This window comes from Callorhinchus milii, unplaced genomic scaffold, assembly GCF_018977255.1.
Source record: "Callorhinchus milii isolate IMCB2004 unplaced genomic scaffold, IMCB_Cmil_1.0 Scaffold1, whole genome shotgun sequence".
NCBI lineage: Eukaryota > Metazoa > Chordata > Chondrichthyes > Chimaeriformes > Callorhinchidae > Callorhinchus > Callorhinchus milii.
In genome coordinates, this window is record NW_024704742.1 from 53,672,848 (window position 1) to 53,696,318 (window position 23,471).

A 23,471-nucleotide genomic window follows, 5' to 3' on the forward strand; every position below is an offset into this window, starting at 1 on the left:
CTCTATTAGGTCTCCTCGTAACCTTCTCTGCTCCAATAAGAATAATCCTAGTCTCTCCAACCTTTTCTCATAATGAAGATCCCTCATTCCTGGTACCATCCTTGTAAATCTCCTCTGCACCCTTTCCAATGCTCTAAGATCCTTCCTATAGTGTGGTACCCAGAATTGGGCCCAATATTCTAACTGAGGCCTAACCAGTGTTTTATATATGTTAATCATAACCTCCTGACTCTTGTACTCTATACCCCTATTTATAAAGCCTAGAATCCCATATGCCCTTTTTACAGCTTTATCTATCTGTCCTGCCACCTTCAAGGATTCATTTACCTGCACCCCCAGGTCGCTCTGTTCTTTCACCTCCCCTTAAGATTGTATTACCAGCCTATATTGCCTGCCCTCATTCTTTCTTCCAAAGTGCATTACCTCACATTTCTCCACATTGAAATTCATCTGCCATGTGTCTGCCCATTTTACCATTCTGTCTATGTCTTCCTGCAGTTGGCAACTATCCTTCTCACTGTTTATCACCCTACCTAACTTTCTGTCGTCCGCAAACTTCGAAATGGTACTTGCTATACCCAAGTCCAGGTCATTTATGTATATTAAGAAGAGCAGTGGTCCTCATACCGATCCCTGGGGGACGCCACTGTACACTTCCTTCCAGTCAGAAAAGCAGCCGTTCACCACAACTCTCTGCTTTCTGTCTCCCAGCCAGTTCTGGATCCATGCTGCCACTGTCCCTTTTATACCATGAGCTTCTATCTTTGTTACACATCTTTCATGTGGCACTTTCAAGGCTGGACTATGGGAACTCTCTCCTCGCTGGCCTTTCCGGCACCTCCCTCCACAAGCTGCAGGTCATTCAGAACTCTGCAGCTCGTGTACTGTCCCGCACCAGGCTTCGGGACCACATCACTCCCACCCTCGCTCGCCTCCACTGGCTCCCCATCCCCCAGAGGATCGAATTCAAGATCCTCACCCTCACCTACAAGGCCATTCACGGCCTTGATCCCTCCTACCTCTCCGACCTACTATCCCCCTACCTACCTGCCCGTACCCTCCATTCCTCTGGCTCCGGTCTGCTCCACATCCCCCGCTCCAACCGCCCTATCATTGGTGGCCGGGCCTTCAGCCTCTCAGCCCCGAGGCTCTGGAACTCTATCCCCCAGTGCCTTCGCCGCCTCCTCCCTTTCCTCCTTCAAGGCCGGTCTCAAGACCTTTCTCTTTGACCGTACCTTCAGCTCCCCTCTCGACTCTCTACCCCCTCCTCGCTCCCTCCCTTCCCTCCCCTCACCCTGACCATTTCCCCCCTCCTCGCTCCCTCCCTTCCCTCCCCTCACCCTGACCATTTCCCCCCTGCTCGGGTCCCGACCCAACTGTACAGCGCCTTGGGATGTCCTCCCGACGTGAAAGGCGCTCAATAAATGGAATCTTGTTGTTGTTGTTGTTGTTGTCAAATGCCTTTTGAAAGTCCATATAAACTACATCAACTGCACTACTTTTATCCACCCTCTCTGTTACCTCATCCAAAAATTCTATTAGATTTGTTCGACAAGATTTGCCTTTAACAAATCTGTGTTGGCTGTCCCTAATTAACCCATATTCTTCTAAGTGAAGATTTATTCTGTCCCGGATTATAGTGTCCAGGAGTTTCCCCACTACTGATGTTGGGCTGACTGGCCTGTAGTTCTCAGTTTTGTCCTTCTGTCCCTTTTTGTACAGGGGAGTCACGTTGGCCACTCTCCAGTCCTGCGGCACCATCCCTGTGTCCAACGAAGATTGAAAAAATTGTAGCCAACGCCTCCAATTATTTGTACCCTTGCCTCCTATAGTAACCTTGGCTGCATCCTGTCCGGACCGGACGACTTATCTACCTTCAGCCCAGTCAACCTTTTCAGTATTTCCTCTCTGTTTATACTTATCCTATCCATGTCCTCTACCCTCTCCTCCAATACTGTGGCATTTGGTGCATCCACCTCCTTTGTGAAGACAGATGCAAAGTACTCATTCAGTACATCAGCCATGCCCTCTGCCTTCACAATAATATTTCCCCCTTGGTCCTTAATTGGCCCCACCCTACCTTTGACTAACCTTTTTTTCTTGATATGAAAAAAAGCATTATTTTAAATGGGAAAAACATCCAATATTGCTAGGTTATTGTAAATTATTGATCACAGGGGCTTATTTATCACTACCCTACAATTGTACATAAAACTAATTAAAGTGTTATTCAACTAAGATAAACACAGCGACATTAAGATGATGCACTATTATTTATGAAATATTGGGACTTGGGACAGTACTTGTAATGTCTGTGTATTGTATCTGCAGTTATAAGCCACACAATGATTTCCACATTCAAAAAGAACAAACTTATTTTTCCCTTTTAAAGTAGACAGCTCTTTCGTATCAATATAATACACATATGTGGGTTATATCTCTTCCTCCTACATGAAACCCTGATGACAATTATATTGCTAGCTCTTAGTAGAGCTGCAAGCCTGAGTATTTCAGAAAGAAAAACTCACAGCATTATAACTGATATGATTAAGATCAAGGTTCAAATGGAAATCATCGTGCAGCTTATAATTACCGATACAGTCTGCAACATTACAGTTACTGTCCCAAGTCCCCATATTTCATCAACCAGCAAACTACGATTAGAGGGGCACTTTTAATTCCACAATATATTACTGATAGCCAAACATATTTTGAATCTTTTTTAGTTCATATTGATGCAGCTTATTTTTTTTTCTCCTATAAATTATTCACAGGGGAATTCTACCTGCAGCTTTTCTCCATTAAAACCAATGGGACCATACGATATCATCAAGAAAGTGTGTTGCTTTGAATGGGACATCAAAGATTGTGCTCTGAACTTCTTCTATTAAAGCTCTGATGGGTGCCAGGTAAGGAAATGCTTGCAAGAAACTATAAATAGGCTTAACATCTGATAGTTGATCTTTCTCTCATTTGAAGCCTCTAACCGCTCTCTGTGTCTAATTATTTATCTCATAGGTATTTATAACATAGATCTTCATTTCTCTCCTTTCTGATGTATCTGCCATAATGCATAATCCCTATGCAAATTTGAGTGCAGATTTAAATATAGCTGGAGAATTTAAGCATAAGTCAAAACAATTTGCTCCAAGACAAACGTGTATTAATCAGACTGTGAACAACAGATTATCATAGAATTATACAGCACAGAAGGAGGCCATTCGTCCCATCGTGTCTGTGCTAGCTCTTTGAAAAAATCCAATACAATCCCACTCCCCCGCTCTCCAGAGCCCTGCAAACTTGTCCTCCCCAAGATACCTGGGTCTTTTTTAAGGATTCCAAGGAAATAGATTGATATCTGCCCTCAGTAACAGAGCCATCAAACCTAGGCTCTGGAGAATGAAATAATTACTATCAATCACAAAAAAGAATTTGAGATTGAACAAACAATGAATTGGGGTGAAGGGAAGGTTGAGTATCTGCAACTTCCATAGGTATTCACACACCACAACTTAAGCTGAAACTAAGTACAGCTTGTGATAAATAAAGAAGCTGCCTGTTAACACTGCTCCTCACAGCAAGGCAGTTCTAATTACTAATATCAGGCGATGCATTGTAGATACAGCTCTGAGGTGCAAGTAATGAGCAGACACCAAATGTCACTGGTGTCACTCTCCTGTTTTTCTCTGTTTCCAAGTAACTACAAAGCATGCAGAAGAGGAACTCTGTGACGGTCTCACAAATTAAGATCAAATTTTTAAAAATTCCACAATTCTGAGTGATTAATTGACTCATCAGCAGGATTTGGACAGACAGACATGTCACTAAGGCAGGGATTCTTCCTGCTCAGCTCCTGTTAATCCTGGAAAAGCAGTGGGAAGCTTCCTCATTAGTGCTTTCAATAGCCGGCTATGTGGTAATCAAAATAATAATCCTTGCATTTGATATAGTGCTTTATGATGTCATTGAGATGTCTCAAAGTGCTGCACAGGACAAACTGTAAAGTGGATTGACTGGGTATTTTATGTAGTGACTCGCACCAGTCAGTTGTGCAAAGCAATCTCCCATAAACAATCATGGGGTGCATGACCAATTTTATTTGGGGGATTGTTGGCCAGGAGACCAGGAGAAACTCACTTCTCTTTTCTTATACTGCCATGGGATCTTTAGAGTCCACCTGAACAGGCAGACAGGACCTCGGATTAATATCTCACCCGAAGGACGGCATCTCCGACAATGCAACACACCACCAGCACTGCATTGGAGTGTCAGTTTAGACTGTGAATCCCAACGTTAAGCTTGAAACCACAACCTTCTGACTCAGAGGTGAGAGTGCTACCACTGCGCTAGGCTGATAAATGCAGAAACAGTTTCTGAAATTAGACATGAATTTTCTCACGTCTGAACCTTGAAACTATTTTTGATTGTGAAATTGCAGAAATGCAAAAACAAATCTTGAATTCTGCCTTAGTTTAGAAGCCTATTTTACCAATTTCTTAAAAAGAACTGCAGAAAAATTTCAAATTAAGTTCAAATTTTCCCAAATTCAGCATTGTCTCAAATTTTATGGCAATGGTCTTACACCAAAGAAAGCTTGGCAGTCTACAGAAGGATAAAAAAAAAACTGTTTTCAACCTCTCTTCCTTCAGAAATACATTAAATTATTGAATATTTGGTCATTCCAATGATCCACTTTGGGATATGCTTAAAGACCCTTCCGATCAAGGGGCATATCCAGTCAAGTACAATCAAGTCACTCGTCATGCTCCAGTTTGGATGCTTGAAGCCTTCAAAAGCTGCTTTAAAACACAGCATTGTTTTATTATGTAATTTTAAATTGGTAGCCAATTTCACAGACCAATCATTTAACATGTACTCAACGAGCCAGATTTCACCCAAAGCTGTTTGGGTACTGCACCACAAGGATAGTTCTCGAGTCATGTAGACATAACACATTAGATATTTTTTCAACCATCTTGTTATTTTCTATATTAACCCTTCTTGTGTTATTCATAGATTTCAATTGTATATTGAAATGCAATTTACATGTATATAATGCCTTTTATCTCAGGAGGATGTTTCAAAATGCTTTACAGAGCAGGCTGGGCATCTGAGCCAGGCCAGGGAAGGGTGGGGGGTTCGCAGAAGCTGAAGAGGGTGGGTGAAAGATGACTGAACGTGTGGTCTAAAGAAGTATGTCTTGGGGTAGGCTTTAATTTTATTCTTGTATTTTAATGTTGTTATAATAATAATAATCCTTGCATTTGATATAGCGCTTTTCACGTCTTCTAGACGTTTCAAAGCGCTTCACAGAATAGACTGTAAAGTGAATTGACCATATTTGTAGGCGAAACGGGGCAGCCAATTGCGCACAGCAGTGTCCCACAAACAATCATGGATTGAAAATGACCAATTTATTATTGTTTTGTTTTGGAGGGATTATTATTAGGCGTGTGGAACAAGGAAACGTTTCACCCTGCCTGGAATTGAACCTTGCAAGGCGAGTGCTCTAACCACTGAGCTACAGGACTTCACAGGGAATAAGCAAGTTGGAGGTGACTTTGGGATGGATTTCTAGAGAATGGGGGCAAGACAACTGAAAGCCCATCTGGCGACAAGACAACGTACATGAAGCAGGCCAGTGCCCGATGAATGAAGGGATTGGTAGAGTCGTAGGAGATCATAGAGGTAGGGTAAGGCAAAGCTGTGGAGGGAATTAAATGTAAATGGAAGTTAGTAGTAAACACCATATCTTTCTTGTTTATTTTTTAAAAAGTACAATATCAACAGATTGACAGGAAACACAATTATCTTCTTAGGATCCATAAATTAGGGTGCAATTAAAATTTAATTTAGGAGTTGAACAAGTGACCCTCAGGCCAGTGGTAGCATTACTGGTGCCTTGCTGTCAACCCATGCAAGGAAACCCATGTATGTCACCACTGAAAGACTGTGGCCTTAACCGTAGATTGTTTCAGAGCAGAGGTCATAGGAGATGGTGTAACTACATAATTTTGAATGTATGACATGCATTTAGTATTGTTAATGCTTTTTCCACACAAGTTACCCTAAAGCTCTTGTGAGGAATGCCATTTACTATCGCACTAGGAATAAGTTAATCATGGAAAGTTCATACTGCAGAAGATGGCCATCCATCAAGCCAATTGTGCAGTTTCTAGCATTGACTACCCCACCAGAGCAATATACAGTATTTGAATCCTATTCTTTTATTCCTTCCCTCTGCTTCTGAATACAAGAACTCCTCATGTATTTCTCGGATTCCAGCAGATCCCATCTCCACTATCCATGCTCCAAGGAAACTTGCCTCAACTCCTCAAGACTCTGGACGTATCCTTAATCTTCCATGCTATTCAAAGTAGTAATCCTTATCATTAGGACGTGATTTGGTCCAAGTTCTCAATTTATTACTCCAGCACATTTATGACTTTTTAAACACGTGTGTGCGTATTTAACTATTGTTTATTGGCACCCTAATCATTTAACATCTGCCGTTGTTTCTATGCACTGAAACCTGCACGTGAAGCTGGGGGATCTTAAACAGCTTGAACTGAAGTTGGTGACACAATAAAAAGACAGCAATTTGCTGTTTCAATCCACTCTAGGCCTAAATCCCTCCTCATCTAAGCCTGTAAAATCACTTTGTTTTAAAAAATTTAAAAAATATATGCAGACTAGTGGAAATTCTTAAATTCAGTTTCCAAAATAAGAATGAATTTAAAAATTGTAAACACCACATCTTAAATGTTGACACAAAATGATCTTTGTTTTAAAAGGTCGAGCACTTTAAGACATCTTCATGACGTAAAAGGTGTCATATTTATGTAAATTGTTTTGTATTGTTGTTTTCAGGCTAAAACAAGGTAGAATTTTGGGCCTCTTATGTTTTCCAAAAAATGAAGAAATTCTTAATAGTGACCATAAAAAAGTATATAAAAATAATAATAATCCTTGCATTTGATACAGCACTTTTCACGTCGGGAGGACGTCCCAAAGCGCTTTACAGAACACACTGTAAAGTGAATTGACTGTATAGTTGTGGGCGAACGCGGCAGCCAATTGCGCACAGCAATGTCCCACAAACAGTCGTAGATGGAAAATGACCAATTTATTATAGTTTTTGGTTTTGGAGGGATTATTATTAGGCGTGTGGAGTAAGGAAACTTGCCCAAGGTTTCGCCCTGCCTGGAATTGAACTCAGGTCTCTCGCTTGCAAAGCGAGTGCTCTAACCACTGAGCTACAGGACTCCACCATATATATTCCTCAAATGGATCTCTGCATCCAATGAAGAAGTTAATGCAAAAAAAATTTGGCATCAAGGCCATGAGCAGAGCTAAACACTGGCTCTTCTCATGTCATGCGACTTTGTGACATGTTCTGCAGTGCTAGTGATCACGATGCCAGACTGAACCGGGAGGGGGAAGAGGAAGAGCATAAAACCATAAAACCAACAGAACCGACTTAAATATTGCTTGAATCTGACCTACTGTGTATTAAAAGATATCAAACATGTACTGTGACACATGTACTCTGGCTCCTGTGTAGCAAGAGTCCACATTTTGCACTCCACACAGACCTGTGCTAAACTGGTACACCTTATAACACATTATGCCCTGTATTTGGAAAATAAGGAGTCAGCAGTGCAATTCATCATGTCAAAAGCACTGGTAAAAAAAAATGATTAAAAATGTACAACAGAGTCTGCAGACTCCACATTCGTTGGGCAATGTGAGATTAAACTAATGAAAATAGGATTCAAAGCCATCAAGAGGTGAGCCTGCAATAGCGTAGCACTAATCTTAGGCAGAAGATCCACTAGAATTTGCATAATTCCCAAATTCTGCAGAATAACATGAACAAAATAAATTTAGAATGCTTGACACAGCTTTTACTATTTATATTGCTTATTCATTAAACATGGAAATATATTGTAATATAACTTGCTCAATTAAAAACTAATGGCAGTGCAGCACAATTATTTTCTACTAATGAATGTTGGTTGACAACGGGATGGAACATGACACAATAAGATTTTTAAAAATATAAATATGATTAAAAATGAAAGCCAGAATGACCTCTGCTGATGATTGTATCAATTGTGTTCTGTATTCCACTAGGATACAGCTGCTTTCTTTCTTCAAATACCACACTTTTCCTCTTTTCATCTGCACTAATTTATCATTTTGTGTCCCTTTTTTTCTTATGATAATTTGAATTTTTGTCTTGCAGTGACAGCAAGGAGAGCCATGGACCTCACCAAATCTCTGCTTCCATAGCTTCACGGTGACAGAGATAAATGGAATAAGCTCTGGTTGGATGACAATGATTCCACTGTACTGTAAGGGTTGGTGAAACCCAAAGTCATTTGGAAGAAAGTGGCTTGAGCAATGATACACTTTCTTTGAACCCAGAGACATTAAGGAAATTAATTTACTTTTTTAACACTAAACTGTATTGGAGCCACAATTTTCAATTTGACTTTTTATTTTGCCCAATTATTAAATTATACATAGTGAGCTAAAAGGGGCCCAATATGTGTTTTTTTTGTGATTCCTAAGTAAGAAATCTAGTCAGAATTCTTATCAACATGTGGGAACTCTGCTCCAAACGTTTACGTCAAAGAGGACTATGCTGATGTAGAGCTGTGGGTGAGATGCATTGCTGGAGGTGACGTCCTTCAGAGGAGACGTTAAACTGAGGTACTGCCAGCCGTTCAGGTGGACGATAACGATTCAATGACACTGTTTGAAAAGTAATTTTTTTCCTCTGGTGCCCTAACTAGGAATCTCCCCCCAAAATAAAATTGGTCATTCATCTTTGCTGAGCTCAACATGGCTGCCATTCAGCAAAAACATCCACAGTCAGTGCACTTTACATTAAATCTTGTGAAACACTTTGATTTTACTGTAATGTGTTGTAACTGTGGACTTTTAATGTTTAATGTACGTTTAATGTCCCAGTCATGAAGAGCTTTGAGATGACTCAATGACGTGGTAAGAAGCTATATCAAATGCAAGGATTATTAATATTATTATTCAGGAAGGTTACCTGTTCCCTGACTCTTCCTTTGCTGCTATACATTCAGCATATGCACCCAGGGATCATAGGCCAAATGACCTTCTACTGAGCTGAACATTTCTATGTGAGTCTATCCAGCAGCTCAAAGACACTCTGTGAAACAATGTGAGCTTATTGATAATTGCTGGGAAGAAATGATGCTTCAGCTTTATAGAGCGTTAGTCAGAATCCATCTGGAGTACTGTGTTCAGTTTTGGGCACCACACCTCAGGAACGATACATTGGCCCTGGAGAGGGTGCAGCTCAGGTTCACCGAATGTTACCAGGCATAAAAGGGTTAAGTTACGAGGAAAGGCTGCGTAAACTTGAATTGTATTCCCTTGAGTTTAAAAGGTTGAGGGGCGATTTGATTGAGGTGTTTAAGATGGCAAAGGGATTTGATACGGTAGAATCAGAGAAGCTATTTGCTCTGGTGGGGGAATCCAAAAAAGAGGCATAGGCTTAAAATTAGAACCAAGCCATTTAAGAGTGAAACCAGGAAGCATTTTTTCACTAAAAGGGTGGTATAAATCTTGAATTTTCTCCCCCAAAATGCTGGATCTATTCACACCTTCAAGAGTGAGGTTGATAGATTTTTGGTAGGTCAGGGTATTAAGGGACATGGGGAGAAAGCAGGAAATTGGAATTGAAAGGATTAATTGAGGTACAGATCAGCCATGATCTAATTAAATAGCGGAACAGGCTCAAAGGACTGAATAGCCTACTCCTGTTCCTATGTTTTTATACCAATCATTAACATCCACACCTATATTTTGTTAGGATAAGATCAAATGGGCCAAAGGTTTTCTTCATCTGACCTTTGGATGAAAGATAGTGGTTTCAAGTTACATAAAAGGATTTAAACTATGCTTAAACATGCAGAGTGCTGCATTACAGTATATTCCATTGTTCAAATGAGATGTTGAATCAAGGTCCTGACTGGCTGTTTTGCAAATAGAGATTCACTGATACTATTACTTGACAACTATTTCTTGTGGAGTATTTTGAGATGTTTTGATGTGATAGGGTACTTTAAATCCTGGGACTATGTACATTTACATCGTCCCAGGATGTTACGCCTCAGAAAATGTGGAACTCTTGCATGACAGAGTGCGTGAGAACTTACAGAACAGTGCATGTTATTCTCAATACCCCTTTTTTTCCAACTAGCAGAGTATAACTTCTTACATTTGTGTATCTAGGAATAGCTGCCTCAGTTTGATTTACAGTATTATGAATGAGAAGTTGATGCAATAGGCAACTGAAGAGGTTGTGAGCAGAGCAAGAGAAAGAGGCAATTCAGCTCATTAATGACTCCCCAAATTATTTTGGATTCCATAAATGATTGCATTGTTGTAACTATCCAGTTTTATAGAGATTTAAATGTAGCAGTAATATTGGACTTGGGACTTTGACTTAAATAAAAGGATTTTATACCTCAGGCTTAATTCCGTATATTTCACGCATCCTCAGATACAGGGTGACCAGTAGACATTTCTGTGTCGATGTAAAAAATGTAGAGCGCTCGCCTCGCAAGCAAGAGACCCGGGTTCGATTCCCGGCAGGGCGAAACCTTGGGCAAGTTTCCTTATTCCACACGCCTGATTATAATCCCTCAAGAAAAAAAAATAATAAATTGGTCACTTCAATCCACGACTGTTTGTGGGACACTGCTGTGCGCAATTAGCTGCCGCATTTTGCCCACAAATATTACAGTCAATTCATTTTACAGTATATTCTATGAAGCGCTTTGAGATGTCCAGAAGATGTGAAAAGCGCTATATCAAATGCAAGGATTATTATTATTTTATTATTATAAGATGGAAAGGAGTGCAACATATGATAATCAATGGTTAGATTTTCATGTGTTGCTTTTTAAACCAAGTTTTACTACTGGAGCCATTTGAGATTGTTTACAGTTAGCTTTGAAGAAATACCAGCTCTAGTTCCAAAGCTGATCGAAGGAGCATGCAGACATACCAGTATTTCATCAAGACCAGGTTGGAAAGAAAATGTGTCCACATTGCTCTTTGCTTCCATCATCACCTGTTCTCCAATCTAATATTACAAGCCAAAGCCAAAAGGACACAACCAAGAAGAGCCATAGATCATGCCACTAAGATGAGCTTCCAACAGCACAGACCAGCATAATACTTGGTGCACTGATGTGAACAACCATAATGTCAAACATGTTGCCTCCTCATTCAATCTTCAAAATTGTTGTTTGGGAAGAGAAAGATTATTGATAATATATAGATGTGAACGTGGTATATGAGTGAGGTTAGAAGTTTAATAGTGGAGATCATGAAAAAGATGATATCATGTTGAAGGAAATACTAGGATTGGATAAAAGAGCAAAGTAATGTAAGAGTTTGGGTGGTATTTGTAGAGAGAGTGAGGTAGTTGGCAGATGAATAAGGACATGAATCCTTTCAGTAAAGTAGTATTCAGATATGCTCATGTGAATCAGTTTTAGGAAACAATTAGCATCTTACTCCTTCATAAGGAATAACAATATAATAATCCTTGCATTTGATGATGTCCCATACCACATTGTCAAGCCATCTCCAATCTCTTCACAAGATTTACTGTAAAGTTTTACAAGATTCACAAGATTTACTGTAATAATTGTGCATTTGTAGGGAAACACAACAACCAATTTGTGCACAGCAGGGTCCCACAAACAGCCATGAAATGAATAATCAACTTTATCTCAGGAATTGGATGGCCAGGATATGATAATAAGTGGTCCTAGCATTTAAAGGGGGAAAATGTAGTTTGCCCTTCATTTTCATAGAAGATTAAAGGCGAATTCTATGTCACTCAATTGAGATGCTAAATACCAAGCTAAGAAATTCAATCAATATTAAAGCAGAAAGAGAATAGTCAGTGAAATGAAAATAAAGGGCAATTAGTAAACATGTTAATTGATTGCTACTTTGATTGGATTGACTTTGAAATTGAAAGACGGTATTAATACTAATGATAATAGTCCTTGCATTTGATATTGTGCCTTATCACATTATTACAATGTCTCAAATTACTTCACAGATTTCTTACTTCTCTACAGTAATTGGTACAACAATGATTCTGAAACGTATCTTGTGTTATTGCTGCTCATAGATTTTCATTTTTCTTTGGATACTAGTTTCCATCAATAGATCCCAAAGCTGCTGTACAATATAAGTGTCCTGGTGCCTCTAATACCTGCCTGCCAATATCAAATCACAAATCAAATAATACCTTGTGACACTGTTTACACAGCTACAGATTGCCCAAAACAATAGGATAGGAAGTAGATATGAAATGCATTTTTACATTCAAGCAAAAACAAATATAGTACTCATGCCACAAATGCACAAAACAGTTAGAATAAAGCTCAGTGACCACCAATATCAACCTTTGGCACAAACTATGAAATGGGTTGACAATCTGAGAATTAAATTGAGCCAATGGTATTTTTCAGTGTTGTCCTTGTTTCCTCAAAGGTACCAGCAGGTGGCACTATTTAAGTAGCTCTACAAAGTGCATGCGAACCACAGTAAGTAAGGTCAGAATAGTCCTGCACAGTGTAATGAAGTAAACAGTAGAAACAAGTGAGATACCCTGTGGTGCTGTGTAACCACAGTGTCAGCTTTCTATTTAAAAAATATTTTCTGTGGCTCTACTGAGACTCTATTGGAGTTAGCATGACGTTTCAGAAATCAATTGTGTTCATTTTGGACTGTTAGCAGGGAGTTAGAGAACAACAACAACAACAACAACAAGATTCCATTTATAAAGCGCCTTTCACGTCAGGAGGACGTCCCAAGGCGCTGCACAGTTGGGTCATGACCCGAGCAGGGGGGAAATGGTCAGGGTGAGGGGAGGGAGGGAGCGAGGAGGGGGGAAATGGTCAGGGTGAGGGGAGGGAAGGGAGGGAGCAAGGAGGGGGGAAATGGTCAGAACTCATTTAGTGAAGAGTTTATGACGAATTTTGTGCTAGTTTTTAATTAATGAATAGTTTAGTTGAAAGAAGAATGTTTCTTTGCTAAGTTAAAGTGAAAAAAGTTTTTTTTTGATAGATTCAGTGTGATACATTGAATCTGTTATGACAGATCTCATTTTCACCCCTCCCAGCACTCAGTGTCAATAAGGTATAATATAAATGAAAGAGCAATAAAGGTGAATACACTAGATTTAAAGGTACATGGAACATATAGCAAAATCAGTCACAGATAGGTTGCAATAATGCACTGAAACTGAAAATCACAAGATTGATCTGGATGAAGCAGGCCCTTTCGCCAATCTGATCGTATCCCACTAGAACACCCACCCCACTGTCACCCCCATCACAGCATCAAGCTGTTTTTGAAATGAGTCCAGCATCTTGGCCTCTACTGCCTTTCCTGGCAATCTGTTCCAGTCTTTCATCACCATAAAGAAAAACAATAAAAACTTGCATTTATATAGCACCCTTCACACGGAGTAATACCTCGGAGCACTTAAACCTTCCTGGTATCTGTCCTGAAATTGCCCTTTACAACTCTGAACCTAAGTCCTCTTGTTCTACTGTATTGATACATCCTAAAGTATTGATCTGAGTTTACCTTTTCAATCTCATTAAAATTTGATATACCTCTATAAGGCCCCTCTAAGTCATCCACGCTCAAGACAAAAGACCTCAGCTTGACCAAAGTTAGTAAATAGCTACAATGGTACAGACTCAATCTAGATTTGCCACCATTGTGCGTCACTTGAATATGGCTGATCAGCCCAACATGAAATAATTTCAAGCCATTCAAATTGTTTTTATTTACAAATAATCAAATATATTCCTTGCCAGGATCTGTCATAGGCCAGCTTTTATGTATTTAATATCTCTCTCATAACTTTCAGTACTATAACTTTCATTGTGGAGTCCTGTAGTATATCGGTTAGAACACTCGCCTCGCAAGTGAGAGGATCTGGCTTCGATTCCCAGCAGAGCGAAACGTTAGGCAAGTTTCCTTTCTCCACACGCCTCTGTTTACCTAGCAGTAAGTAGGAACCCGGTTGTTAGTCGAATGGTGGATCACTTTTCCAGGGGTAATAATCCCTTCAAAAAAAATAATTTGGTCACTAAATCTAACGACGGTTTGTTGGACATTGCTGTGCACAATTGGCTGCCGCATTTCAGCCACATAATATACAGTCAATTCACTTAATGTATTCTGATGTCTCAAAGACTTGATATGGCCTGATATCAAATGCAAGGATTATTATTATTATTATTATTTAACAGCTGTGGATTGTTATAAAGCACCCTGTATGGATTTTATAGCATTTATTTCAATACAAATTTGCTAACAAAAGATGTTTCCACTAATTAGAAATGCAATTATTTGTTTATTCTTTCAAAATTTGACAAAACAGATTATAAACACTTTCAAGATTTCTGTGCAAAGGCATATACAATAAAGACAAGTCCAAAATTAAATTTCTCAGTAATGTAATCCAAATCTAGTGCTCTATCACTATTCATGAAACTTGGCAACACAGCATTAGGCTTACTTCAACAGCAACTTGAACAAGCGTTTAATATTTAATGAGGGATTTGGTAAAAGACAAATAGATCAATAAGAAAGAAAAAAATGGTTTATTGAGTTGAATGTGCGTTACCTGTCACTCGTAGCTTTTCAACACCAATACTGATTTCATTTTCATCTGCAGAAAACAGCACCTTCTTGCCATCTTCTGTTTTTATTTCAAACCTTCTGCCCTGAGCCTCCACTGCATGTGAACCTAGCAGAAATGAAAACACCTTTAATTCACAAATGCCTGACATGAAATAAAATCATATACCTTTTAAAGTTCTTGACTCCATAAAATAAATCACATTTCTGTTTCTGTAAGTATAGTTTAATACAAGTTCAATAAGTATTATTTGTATTTAATAACTTGTTCCTATAGTCCTTTGTTCCCAGGTAAGCCCTCATCCCTATTGACCAACCTGGCCAATTTACTAGTAGTTCAATAACTTCTCAGTGAGTTTCCCAGTGCTATATCCACTGTGTGATCTTGAACAATATAAATTATGTAGGCCTCAGCTTCAACCCGTTGATTTCTGCAGAGTTATCTAAACTTAGTTAGGGCAGCAGGACAGGTTCACTTACAGCTACAATGAGCTATAGCTATAGAGAGGAAAATAAATCTGCTAGGATCTCTGCTCCAGATCAGTAGCCAGTTGCCTTTAAAGAAAATGTACGATGTATATGCTACCGAAGGAGAACACGATTGGGTTCAGTTGTGACGCCTGCTGACATTCAATGATTCGACTGAATAGCCACATGGGTGAGTTACAAAAAGTTTCCTTGTTAAACCACACTTAATAAGAGTCAGCAACTTTAGAGGAAAAGTACAGAGAAAAGGTTAGCATAGTTGAAAAACAGATTTAAATTTGCTATGGAATGTACAGTATTTAATAAATGTTTGATAATAACTGGCACAACACTCACTGAGCAATCCTAGTCGAGATTCCCAGTTTAAGTACAAATTGTATTTTGGTATTTACTGACGGTACTCTTACATTAGATATATACTGTTAAGGAAACAGGTTAAATGCTACAAAGAAAATTCACAGACAATAACAAAAGCCACAACCCACCATATTGATGAAAAGACAGACAAATACAATATTGTTGAACAAGACTGGGGGCAGAGAGGCTGAAAGCCCACCCCTGATGGTAGGGTGGGTCAGGCGGGAGACCTGGAGCAGCCTGGAGCCTGCTGAGCAGAGGGAGCGGACAGGTTGATAGGGGGTCAGCAGGTCAGAGAGGTAGGAGGGGGCAAGGCCATGGAGGGCCTTGAAAGTGAGGACCAGGATTTTGAATTCTATCCTCTGAGGGATGGGGAGCCAGTGGAGCCGGGCGAGGGTGGGGGTGATGGGGTCACGGAGCCTCGAGCGGGAGTGGACATGAGCTGCAGAGTTCTAGATGATCTGCAGCTTGTGGAGGGAAGAGATGGGGAGGCCGACAAGGAGGGAGTTTCCGTAGTCGAGCCTTGAGATGATGAATGCGTGTATGAGGGTTTTGGTGGCCTGAGGGGTGAGGCAATGGCAAAGTCGGGCAATGTTGTGGAGGTGGGTGAAGGCAGAACGGGATTATGGCATGGATATGGGGGAGAAAGGACAGTTGAGGGTCGAACAAGACGCCCAGGTTCCTGACTGGCTTGGTGAGGTGGAGTGTGCAACCGTGGATGCTGATGCTGCCAATGCCTGAGGTGTGGAGGCGCTCGCGCGAGCCAGACAAGAGAATTCATAAATGCCTCTCTTTAAAATCACCATGCAAATGATATGATCCTGACATGATGTGAAATAATAAGGTAATAGTGAACCCAGTGTTCATTTGTTTCATAGATCTTTCTGCTACAGTTGAACGTAACAGATGAAGTATATCTGTTCTTTTTTCTATTCTGCAACTTATTTGTATCTTGGATAACACTGAGACAAAAAACAGCTTTGATAACTCAAAAGTTAAACTTTAACAAACGTTTATGAAGTATAGGCATTCTATTTTTTAAGCTGTTATTTTGCTGCTGTACTTTGGCCATCTGTAAAATCCCACTGTAGCAGTGACAGGTCCTACTGCCTCCATTTCCTCACATTTCTATTATTTAATGCACCATAAAGAGTTTCCTATTAGATGGCTTGGGTTATCATTCAGATCCATTCAGACATCCATGAGATGAAATAAATTACTCTGTTTTTCTTCTCTTTGAATCATTAAAAACTTGAAACTGGATCAAAATGATTTTCCCTGAAATAGTTCTACGAATGCCGTCAGATCCAGAAAACCTTTTTTTAAAAAAGAGATTGATTTAGAAGTTACGTACTTTATAACAAAAAATAATAATCCTTGGATTTTATAAAGTGCCTTTTACATCAGAATGTCTCAAAATGCTTCACAGGATTTACTATAAACTGTAATGACTGTAATTTTTGTAGGCAAATCCAGCAGCCAATTTATGTACAGCAATGTACAACAAATAAACATAAAGTAAATGTCCAATTTTTTTTATCTGGGAGGGATTGTCGGCCAAGGCACTGGGATAACTTCCCTTCTCTTTGTAAATATGACCATGGGACCTTCAACACAACAGACAGAAGGGGCCCTAGTTTAACATTTCATTTGAAATTCCTCAAATGCTGCATTAGAGTATCAGCCTAGACTGAGTTCAAGGTTGCAACGTGGAGCTTGAATGCACAGAGTTCTGTCTAAGAAGTGATATCACATAAGCTACCAAATGAGCCAGGCTAACGTGTAAAGAGTTAAGCAGCACATTATTTTGTTACATTTTGCTTGATGACCAGGGTTACCCTAAATCAATTGAAGTAAATAAATATAATAGTTTCAATGTTGACTCTTTAAGATGATACCAGGGATGAAGGGCTTCAGTTATAAAGAGATTTGAGAACTTTGAGCTTTTTCACTATGTATCTGAGAAGTTTAATGGGTAACATCTTATAAAGGGTTATGATATGATAAATAGTAATAAATTATTTCCACAGTAAAAAGAAGGGACAAATTTATGTTTAGAAAAGTGAGATTAGAAAACGTTTCTTTAAAGAGGGTGATTGAAATGTGGAATTCTGGATTCCAGAGCAGTGCTGGATGAGCACTGTAGTTTTGGAGGTGCTGTCGTTCGAATGAGACATTAAAGCAAGGTCCCAAGGTTAAAGATCCCACTGCACTATTCAAAAAAAAGTTAGTTTCTCGTGGTGTCCAAATATAATTGATCACTTACTTCATGGGACACTGCTGTACACAAATTTGCTGCTGCATTTGCCTGGAAAATACAGTCACTATACTTTACAGTGAAATCCTGTGAAGCATTTTGAGACATCTTGCCAGAATGATGAGGCCCTAAATCAAATGCAAGTATTATTATGTTTAAAAGGGATTCAGATAGTTGCTTCAAAAAAAGAATATTAAGAAGTGCAATGAATATGGTCACCTCTATCAAGTCTTCAGTTGACATAAGTGGAGAATATTTAAAAATTGGTAACTTCAGTTCTGAGTATCATTGGTATCAAGACTGGGATCTGATCATGTACAGCTCTATGAATTAATGTATGCTGATGAGACATGCAGATAATTTAGAAATGATTTAGTTAATTAGTGGAAAATTAGAAATGTGCATCCAATACTCATGGGCGTACACAGCAACAGTGGGAAAACACAATATTTGAATAATGAAGCCAGTCTGACAATCATAGATGGAGGTAATGTTCTGATCAACAAAGGCCCAGTTCTAATGTATTCCTTTAAAGTGACAAGCATACTCTGATGAAAAGGATACTGCACTTAATTATAACATAATAATGTCATGCTTTATGCAAATTATTAATAACAAAAATAATAAGCCTTGCAATAGATAAAGCACCTTTCCCATCAGGAAGATGTCTCAAAGCATTTCAATGGATTTATTATAAAGTTAAGTTAAACCCCAGATGAACAATTATTTCTTCATTCAATCAATCATGGACTAGATTGAGACCTCTTGCTGTAAACATTAACTTCATTGAAACATTCAAAGAGAATTGGTTCAGTTCCAAATTCAGCAGAGGATGAAAATGATGGATATTAAAGTGGGAAAGGATGAAAAATGGCCAGATCAGGTGTCAGCTGAAATGCGAGGGATAAAAATTCTGTTGCAAGCATTGCCTTTAGCAATGTTGTCTTTAATGGGTTTTCTCATTATAGTTATGCATCGTCAAAGGTTCTGTGCCTAACACTGAATAGAAATGGTACCCACCAGACTGTATGAAGGCATAAGATTTATGGAGAACCAGGCAACATGGATACATCTATTTCTCTACACTATCTGTCAGGGAATAGGAATTAATACTGAGTACTATAGCATCAGGGATCAAACACAATTAAAAGACTGTACAGGATTTCAAAAAAGAATCTGACATATTCTTTAAAATTAAAAAAGATTCAGGGCTACTTTATGATACAAAATACAAAATTCCACTTTCCAGTAAATCATGTGAAGTACTTTGAGATATCTTCCTCATGTGAACTTGCTACATCAAATACAGGACTACTATTATTAGTATTAGAACAGTAGTAGTAATTTAAGAAGGTGATTGAGTAGGGTCGATGAATCTACCTGCCTGAAACTGTTATATTTTTATTAAAAATGAAGAATTTGCACAAGCACAGAAGCACACACACACTGATATACTCCCACGTGCACAGCAAACCTCAAAAAGAAAAAACAAAACCAATAGAAGGATTAGAATAATATTCATGATATTTACAGTTTTGCAAGAAAAGCACCTGGGCAACAGGGTGACTTGAACAAGATGGATTTTGCTTAGCATTAGTACGTTTGTGTGAATAGAATATTTGGGGGATCTTGTGCAGAATTATTATTGAATTCTTTCATAGCTTCAGTAACAATCACATTGGCGATACACTGATGAAATGTCAAATACACCGAGGGAATGGTTAACCAGCATTCAGGTCCGAGTTAACAACAACAACAACAACAACAAGATTCCATTTATAAAGCGCCTTTCACGTCAGGAGGATGTCCCAAGGCGCTGCACAGTTGGGTCATGACCCGAGCAGGGGGGAAATGGTCAGGGTGAGGGGAGGGAAGGGAGGGAGCGAGGAGGGGGGAGAGAGTCGAGAGGGGAGCTGAAGGCTCGGTCAAAGAGAAAGGTTTTGAGACCGGCCTTGAAGGAGGAGAGGGAGGAGGCGGCGAAGGCACTGGGGGATGGAGTTCCAGAGCCTCGGGGCTGAGAGGCTGAAGGCCCGACCACCGATGGTAGGGCGGTTGGGGCGGGGGACGTGGAGCAGACCGGAGCCAGAGGAACGGAGGGTACGGGCAGGTAGGTAGGGGGATAGTAGGTCGGAGAGGTAGGAGGGAGCAAGGCCGTGAATGGCCTTGTAGGTGAGGATGAGGATCTTGAAATCAATCCTCTGGGGGATGGGGAGCCAGTGGAGGCGAGCGAGGGTGGGAGTGATGTGGTCCCGAAGTCTGGTGCGGTACAGTACACGAGCTGCAGAGTTCTGAATGACCTGCAGCTTGTGGAGGGAGGTGGCGGGAAGGCCGGCGAGGAGAGAGTTCCCATAGTCCAGCCTTGAGGTGATAAAGGCGTGAACCAGGGTTTCAGCAGCGTGAGGGTTGAGGTAATGGCGTAGTCTGGCGATATTCCGGAGGTGATGGAAGGCGGTGCCAGTTGTGGTGCGGATGTGAGGGAGAGAGGACAGCTCAGGGTTAAGTTGATCATAAGTTAGCTTGTTCAGCTATCCCGTTAGATATTCAATTCCTTAAAAACCAATTGACTTAGATTACAAATGGAGCTTCTAATAAGCTCTTCTCCCCAGAAAGGAGTGAGTCATATACAGAAAGCACAAGCCTTCAAACATTTTGGGAGTTATCCAAAACATTTGTATAGAAGGATGAATGCTGATTTATCAAACATGAACAGATTGATAGACAGTTAGCAACCCTGGAAAGCACAGCTTGAGCTTGTCAGAACTTCTCCGCACTCCAATCAAAGGAAGTCATTTAATTTAGTTTTCTCAGTTTTCCTTTTTTCTCCATTAACGCAGAAGTTTCATCTATAAATTAAGCAACAATAACAGAGACAGTAAGGTCTAACTAAAGGGGTGAAATCGCCCCTAGCTCTAGACAAACACAATTTTTATAGCATTTTAGATTGGTGCAGAATTTGAAAACAATGTTTATTTTCAAGTTTTTTTGTAGATTCTTTAGTACGCAACTCAAAATCATCTGATTTGGCTCATTTAGCACAGCAAAGGCCTGAAATCCCTCTTTGAAATTTAAAATTGTGCAGAATTATTGAAAACCTCATTCTGATTTTCAAACCAGTTTTTAAATTTTAAGGCTAAGACTTTGAGGATTTGAATTGTTTAAGCAAATATTTCTTTCCACCCAGTTGCTTTGAAAACAATATATCTTAACGTTGTTTTCAAGTTCTTTTTTAAAACTATGCTTGCTATAATGCAAAAGTAGACTTCAACACTCATATTCCCACAGTGGCTTCCTTTGTATGGATTGCAACACTGAATCGAAACATAGAAACAGGAGTAGTCCATTCATCCCCTCGAGCCATTCTATAAGACCGTGGCTGATCTGTACCTCAAGTCCAATTACCCGCCCTTGCCCTCTATCCCTTAATACCCTGACCTAACAAATGTCCATCCACCTCAGTTTTGAAGCTGTGAACGGATCTAGCATTCACAATGTTTTGGGGGAGAGAGTTCCAGATTTGGGGAGTGTGTTCCAGATCTATTATTAACTAAATATTAACTAAAATTTGCTGCACCTAATTTGGCTGCCCCCTTCGCCCACAAAACGCACAGTCACTCCACATTACAGGATATATTATGCAGCATTTTGAGACTCCTTCTTGACCCTAAACCAAATGAAAGGTTTATTATCATTATTTTAAAAGAGGATACTGACTTAATTCAGTCTACATCCTGTGAAGCACCATTTGTTCTAATGCTGGAATCAGGAAAGTCGCAAATCAGTTAAATATATGAAGGAAATGGTATTACTCTTTTTCCGGAGCTAATACACTATTTAGATATGTGCCACTATCAGTAGAGAGAAAATCAGATAGAGATTACTGAGGCTGCTTATAGCTAAGGTACATTTAATGCATTTCATAATTCTCACATTAAACGCATCGTAAAATACTACAAAGGTCACCCCATTAATAATAATAATAATCCTTGCATTTGATATAGTACCTTATTACATCTTTGAGACATCTCAAAGCGCTTCACAGAATATACTGTGAAGTGAATTGACTGTATATTTGGTGGGTGATTTCTGAAGTCTCTCCTTTTAATAAATGTTAACAAATTGTACAGAATTAATGGTGTAGAGTCAACAAATGCCCCTCTGCTGGGTGCTTTTTTTACCTACAGCCACTGGCACTTCACAGTAAATCTTGTGAAATGCTTTGAGAAGTCCTCCTGATGCTATATTAAATGCAAATATATCGTTTTTAAAATTATTTTCCAGTTCTTTAACTTTGTAATGACTTAACAGTCACTATTTGAGCCTTGGTGAATTATTGCATCACTTAAATGGGAGGTTAAACATGATTACAATCTCATCTGCAAAACTTTGAGTGAACATTTGTTCCTTTTTTAAATGTGAACTTTGTGAAGCTGTAGAGCAGGGGATTAAAGTAAACCAATTCAAAACGTCAAGAGTGCCACCTCTAACCAGACATTATAACCTGGGACATTGTTGTGTAATTTAGCTTTTCTTCTAGTTGCCTCCCTCAAAATTGATAGTTCCAAACAGCTATTCTGACAAGCATTCTCTCTTTTATAATTTGACTTTCATTCTAAATGAAAATTCGTTCTGCAAAGTAGGGACATTAGATCTTCATTAAATGGCAAAAATTAAATTGTTTGCAGCTTGTGAGATGTCGTTTTGTTGCATCTTTCAATGAAATCTAATTAATAATTCACTTTTGTTCAGCTTTTCTTAAGCAATTTTGCACAGGAAATCCATAAGTTATAGTTCAAGATATCATTAGGAGCAATTCCGTACACAGTAGTGGAATGAAAATGTTAAATCACCATTTACAGAAAATCAAGGAATGAAATGCGATTTAAAAATGGCCCACAATCTAGGGCAACATAATGGAAGACGTTACAATCTAAAATAATTATTTTGCATGGAATTATCTTATCAAGGGAGCATCTAGGCTTGAAAGATGCACACAACGTCAAGTAACAGTAGCGTAGCTTTTAATGCTGAATAAAAATGGTCTGAATGCAATTATCCTCAATATTATGTATAAAAGCTTCATTATAATCCACATAAGTGTTTAATCTCTTCAGGCTACTAGGTACTAAATGAGTACCAAAAATGTAATCATGGCTCTAAACTGAGCAGTTATTTCTGATTTACAATCCCTCAAATGATGGGCAAGATCCTTTTGATTTTCCAATCAGCTGTATAACATCATTATTATTATTATTTATATTATTTCAAAGTTACTGTTTCTTAAATAGAATTATTTTGATGCTTCTTTCTCAGAATAACAACCTGTGTCTGCAGTGATTAATGCCATCACCATGAAATGCAGAGATTCTCTCTAATCCTAACAAGTTGTTGAACTTTAAATAAGTTCATGTTACGTGTTCTGCCTTTGCAATTCTTGATTACTAGAAAGGAATAGGGCAAGTTGACAGTTCAATGCATGTTTAAAATTCAGTGTGCTCTTGTCACTTTCTGAAAACTTTTCAATTTTATTTAAGAAAGAAAGTGTAAAACTGGAGAGCTTTTTTAAAATCATTATAGTCCATTGGTATATGGAATAGTGACCACTAACACCTAGCAAATGTAATAGTCCACAAGAGTTTCAAAT

General features: G+C 39.1%; 1 protein-coding gene across 1 annotated transcript in view; it reads right to left on the reverse strand.

Moving 5' to 3' along the window:
* Positions 1-23,471, reverse strand: part of LOC103178185 (zeta-sarcoglycan) — a 396,797-nt gene that overhangs the window by 23,908 nt on the left and 349,418 nt on the right. Inside the window, exon 5 of the mRNA XM_042342121.1 lies at positions 14,717-14,839. Within this exon, the coding sequence (XP_042198055.1) occupies positions 14,717-14,839 (123 nt within the window). The remainder of the gene's footprint in view (positions 1-14,716; positions 14,840-23,471) is intronic.